The sequence below is a fragment of the Varroa jacobsoni genome, unplaced genomic scaffold (genome assembly GCF_002532875.2).
Source record: "Varroa jacobsoni isolate VJ856 unplaced genomic scaffold, vjacob_1.0 scaffold_993, whole genome shotgun sequence".
Classification (NCBI taxonomy): Eukaryota; Metazoa; Arthropoda; class Arachnida; order Mesostigmata; family Varroidae; genus Varroa; species Varroa jacobsoni.
Genome location: NW_019213895.1, coordinates 186,261 through 192,260, shown reverse-complemented (window position 1 = coordinate 192,260; position 6,000 = coordinate 186,261). Strand labels below are relative to the sequence as shown.

General features: G+C 38.0%; 1 protein-coding gene across 2 annotated transcripts in view; it reads left to right on the top strand.

Moving 5' to 3' along the window:
* The window catches only part of LOC111265605 (uncharacterized), an 8,269-nt gene extending 3,493 nt beyond the window's left edge, over positions 1-4,776 (top strand). The window contains exon 4 of one of the 2 annotated variants that reach the window (XR_015313114.1): positions 1,329-4,474. Coding sequence is in view for 1 of the 2 variants with exons in the window: in XM_086970563.1 (XP_086826689.1) it covers positions 1,329-1,529 (201 nt within the window). In the remaining variant the exon portion in view is untranslated. Of the gene's footprint in view, positions 1-1,328 lie in introns of both variants that reach the window. The other variant, XM_086970563.1, reaches the window with a different exon arrangement.
* The last annotated feature ends 1,224 nt before the right edge of the window (positions 4,777-6,000 follow it).

Below are 6,000 nucleotides of genomic sequence, written 5' to 3'. Positions count from 1 at the left end.
CATATATATATATTTTTTTTCTCATTATTGTATTACGCCTGGCATTGGCCGTTTTTTGGATAAGAACGTACTTATTCTATAGATACCAGTAAATTTATGGGCGCTCGAAATTTTCATTGGTTTTGTTGGAAAAGTAGAATGGTTCATTGTGAGTTAGATTCTTGTGAAAAACGTCGCCTACCCGACAAGTGATGGCTAAGTTATAATTGAAGCCTTTCGATTGTAGCAAATGTACTTTCTAACGTCGTAATAACAGTAAATATAATAATGATATCATCAGCTCGGGTCTGTAATATGTAGGCATCGAAGAGAGAAATACGCATTTCCCCATAACGTTTTTTTTCGACAGTTTCATCCTGCAAGTTCACATACTCAAGTAAAGTACTATCGATTGTGTTAACCATGTGTCCTTGGAGATTTCCCAAATAAAAAAAATGCTTCTAAAATAATAAATTCTCTGACGCCAAAGTTGAGACGTTGCACTATCGTTGTTGCAGTAAAGGTAACTGTTCACCACTTTCAAACATCAAATAACCCTAGGTACAGACGAACCTCATCATAATATTTGCTATGCTTGATCTAATGAAATAGATAAATGGAATAAACTACGAAATACAATAGACGTACTTTTTTGTATCTCTGTATCAGTCCTGTAGCAATCCTTAGGGGTTGATTCAATTTCCTGTGACTTTTGTCGTCCATGATATACGGGATAAGCCAGGAAGTGAAGCAGAAATTCAGTCACTCGGGCATTTTCGTGCACTAATTTTGGTATCAAAATTAGCCTTGCAGAAGCTTAACCCTCCCGAAGTTTAGCTGATACCATCGAGGAACCGATGTTCTTTTTTAGATGAGGCGCTACGAAATACTAGGGGAGAAATTATACACAGCTGATACCATAGAGAACGCCACTCACTAGACAATATGCAGCTCCCTATCGTATTAAGCCGACGACTACTATTCAAATCCAAGTAAAGCAATCGTTATATAGCTGTGAACATTTGTCGGACGCATATAAGTCAAGTGTCATACAACCATCTGCTCTATTTATGTACATAGGTCGCTATTTTTTGTCTGCACCAGTAGAAAACACGCTGCTCTCTGCAGTACAACACTGAACGTATTGCCAATTGAACTCCTTTCCAATTTCTGCTAGCTGTTACATATAATCATACTTACGAGAAATTAAAACCCTCTTATGCGCGCGGTTGAACTCTTTATGATGAATAGGTTTCCCATGAATCTTGTACGCTGTGCACAACGCGTTAATCTATCAAATGTACACATGAGGGCCCGTGATTACCTGTCAGTATCTCTTTGCGTTTCAGCGGAATCTGCTGCTGCGACAATGTTTCGCCGAACCGACCGATCTTCTGCAATCGTTGGCGGTGGTTTACGATTCAGCCCACACTCGTTCCGTACCACACTTCAGATGTTGTCCAGCCACACTAATAATAGATGCTTTGCCAGATCCGCGTACGGATATAAGTCGTCTCTGGTATCCAGCGAGCGCAAACGCGTTTTGTTAGCAGTGCCAGTGTCTTTTCCACTACATTGTCGCTACCAAGCCAACGAACTCGGCAAAACCGTTCAAGTCAAGCTCAATGAGACTCAAGCGAAAGACGAAGCTCTGAGTAATTTTACGGAAGACTAGACAAGTCGTCACACAGATATTTCAAGACCTGTGGTCTATATTACCGTCACAATGGAGGCCGGCGTCAGCTTGTCGAACGCCGAGGGTCGAAGCGACTTACATACATCATATAGGACCAGCTTTGGCTCAAGCGATAAGGCAGAGTTGGGTGTGCCACGGTGTCCTAAGGGCTGGGTGGGGCAAACGTGGGGTAGGTGTCCGCCGTCATTTCGCCTCCGTGTCAGCGAAATGAAGCGAAAGGAAGTCAGCGGCCAGGAAGGAGAGGGCACTCAAGCTCCGGCAGAAAAAGCCGGTCAAAGAGACAAGATGAGATCACACATAAACTGAATAAAAATATAGCTCAATCGAATGATAAATATGGTTATAAGTAAATTTCAGGCCTTAGCTTGTCCTGGCTTTTGGAACTTCCGCGGTCTAGATAGCGAGAAGATGGCCTTACGCTTAGATTATACATTTATAGAGAAAACCGTATGACTAGCCCTACGTTTACAGTGTGCACTGTACTGTTCAACAAGGGCAGACCTTTCGGTGTTCTTTAAGTTCGAAATGACGAGTTAACTCGTTCTACGCCTGGGGTCATGCTTTCATTCTACGGAGCCGTTGGAGGAGTTATCTGAGTATGAAATTTTGGAAAGACCGAACTATTTTTCCCTTTTGACAGTAATTTAAGTAAAAATTAAAAAAAAAGTAATTAAAAATCTAATATATCTAATGTTCTGCGTACGTTTCGGTTTGCAACAACTCGCAGTATCAAGCCGGACCTGTGCTTGTCAATACTTAACACTGGATACTTTCTAGGCTAATGAAAGAATACCTACGAATAGTGTATTCCAATGGCTACGAAATCTTACCAGGTATTCTAATAATGTCCAGGTATTTTAGCGCAAATGCATTAAAAAAAATCTTATTTTGATTGGCATAATTTTTTCCCCTGAACAGCTGGTGTCATTTCTTTTCTGACTCTACTTCCGCATAAATCTTTAAATGAATCCTTATGATCTGAACAGAAAACGTTAGCTTAAAGATTTGTTTGACAAAAAAAGGCTCAGGCAAGCGTTACTACTGCTACCTTATAGTTAAATATCACTTCTTTCATAAGGTTCTAAATATAGGGAAAGCTAGGGGTCATACGAGTTACTGCGTTTTCGCTGACGTGGCAACATCGACTCCCTTCCGAGCGTTCGAAACGCACGCAGGTCAGAAATTTCGTGCCATTCGCTTTACTAGATTTCTCGAGTTAAATTTTAAAACAACGGCTTACATAGAGTAATGATGTATTTTTTCGTATTTCATTGGATTCTTGTCGAACGATAAAGAAGCGAAATAATCTGCTCGTCATTCTACTACGGTTTTACCAAGTCATGTTTTATAAAAGTCATTATATCAAGTTATACTATATGGCCGCCCAGGGAGCTATCTGGGCCAAACTGAGGCCTCTACATTTATGAAAAAGGATAAATAGATGCTAATTTCACAGACAAATCAACAGAAAAAATGGTCCTAGGGTACAACTCAGCTACGTAATACCGCGTACATACGTATTTACATCAAGCTAAATTAGGGTATCTTATTTTTAACTTTACCAACTACGTTTGACATCTGGTTGCCTTTAAAAGAAGTTTTGACGACTGTATTGGCAGAACGCAACATACGCACAAAACAATATTATCGATATTTGAAGAGAGTGAAACTACGTTGGCAAAGATTTTCTCTCCTCTGACACCGGCTGACAACAACCGGTGCCCAAGAGGAGAAAAGATCGGACCAGTATATTTGTTGAAGACTCTTCTGTCACACGACCTAAGCATTCATTTTCTAGAAAATATCAACTAAGAACACCTATTTCGGTAGTTCGTGTAGTAGCGGGCCGATGGTCTCGTGAAACAAAGTTTGCCTTTCAACAAAGTAGAGGAGAAAATGTTTTTCTTCCTAGAAATGACTGTAATTACATTCGAAAAAACGATGCTTTATAATAGCTGCTAGCTTAGTCAAGCGAGACTCATCTACCGTATGTCCCGCTGAACGCTGTGAAGCCGAGTTTTCAATGGCGCCAGCACCGACACACATCTGCAAGTTGCGCTCGCTTCGAGAAGTGAAAATGTACGCACCATTCTCTATACCCAACTAAAATTTGTATAATGATTATAGTTATGCGTTACGTTGGTATAAAGCATCAAAGAAAAAAAAGAACAGTTTATGTATGCTAGACTCCGATTAGTGATTATTCATATTTCAATAGGATGATTGCTTTTCGTGCGAATGATGCGCTCACACACACTATACAATTTGTTTGAATCGCTCACGAGTATAGTGGAGTTATACTCAGTGAGTATTAGAATCAGACGTCTGAGGCAGGATCATCGTTTCAAGACTGCTACAATGAAAACTCTATTTCATATGTATCTTTGAAATGTCGAAGTTGTATCTATCTGGAAAAGAGCAAATTTTAATTTCGAAACAAAACTAAATCGACAATTGCCCCCTTGGAGCCTTATCAGCACTTCTTCCGCATTACAATGAAAGAATCTATCACACTAGTAAAACAGTATCGTAACCGAGCGCCTATGTTTACCAGAAGGAGAGGCATCAAAATAGAACCTATTTATTCAGTTTTAGCAACTGTGGGCAGCATCCAGACTTAAGATAGGCATTCGTACCTCTTTTTCTAGGTGTCAATATTGGCAGTATGGCAAAAGCCATAGCTCTGAAGTGGTATTAGAGATACGCGCATATTGAACGCTATCTAACACTGTCTCATTATTACATGTTCAACTACTTCTAATATACTTTCAATAATCCAGTTAAAACTTGCCCAACGTGTCCGTTTGTGTTATTATTTCATTAGCCTGCTTCGCCTATTCAGTTCCTATTTAAGTACACAGTGGCTAATTACTCATTTAACGTTTCGTACTTATCACGAAAACCTCACGCACATCTAGTAAAATGGCGCTAAATTTATCAAGTGTTACGCTGTTCGAGAACAGAATACAATTTTGATTTTTCTTATAGGAAGAAAAATTAGACCACTTTTGCTGAATCTAAGAGAAAAAATTATCTTGTGTTTGTTTTTCTATGCGTGTTGCAGTTTGTTAATATTATGAGCGGTGTTCGACCACAGTGATTTCGAAATGTATTCATCGTCTAAATTTTATTGTCTTTGTATCCAAATTGTTTGTCTGTTTTTTTTTGAGTTGTTTATGTAAAAAATGTTATTCAATTCTTCATTTTTTGGCCATTGTTTACACGCCAGATAATCACAACGATGGCGTACCCAAGAGCCTCATAGTATTGTTACCAGGGAACTACAGTATAGGCCGGGCAGAAGACCCCAGTCAGAAGGTTTCTATACTTCTACCTTTTTTTACATGAACCCGTGTTCATTATAGTTGTCTTTCAGTCTAAACAAGCCTACACAAAAACGATTACAATAATTACTGGAGCCTTCAAAATGGCCCGAACATTCATACAGCATATAGCTCGTATCAATCTGTAGGATTAAAAAAACATGCCTGATTATCATGGTTATAGTAATAAGTTTTTTTCTGTTTTTTCTTTTTCATCTATTTTTTTCCTTTAATGTGTTTTTTCAACGCAAGGCTCGGGCTGAAATTTAGTAATTAATCCCTTTTTTTTTTTTTAATTCAAAGATATGCGGCTTGGCAGACCCGTACGTCGCTAAAAAAAACTGCTTTAATTTAATTTGTAAATAGATTTGTCAAATAACTAATAAGGACTTGTTATTAAGCAGCATAAAGTATCCTTGGATTCTTGGCCCATACTTGTTTTGTCTCATAAACATCAATGTTGCGTGGCCGTTGCTAGCCTCTAGACTTCTATCTATTTCCAATGCGGGCATATTTCTAAAAGGGGTGTAGACATTCAAATCACAGCTTCGCGAAACAATTTTTTTATTATTGGAACTATACAAGAGTTGATAAAATTCTGCTAACTAAAAAATCGGATAATATGCGTAACGGGAAGTAAGATAAAGGAGAAATGCTTACTACCGATAAATGCGGTAAAGTTTCATTACTTGAATCATTTCTAATCTATTTTTCTGGTAAAATAGGCTTTTTGTTATTTTTGTAAATTTAATCTAATTTTCTTTTCTTTGTACAAAGTGTCTTTCAATCGACCAATGCGGCATGCTCACGTTCCTAATTTATGATATTTCTATTTAATTATATCTAACAATATTTTTCACATGAATAATATTATTGCTCTTGATACGGTAATACTTTTTGGAGATCTTTACGTATAATTTCAGTATTGGACTTTTCACTTACATTTGCAGTAATATTTTTTTTTCGTCTTCTAATTTTCCATCAACATTTAATTAGATCTAG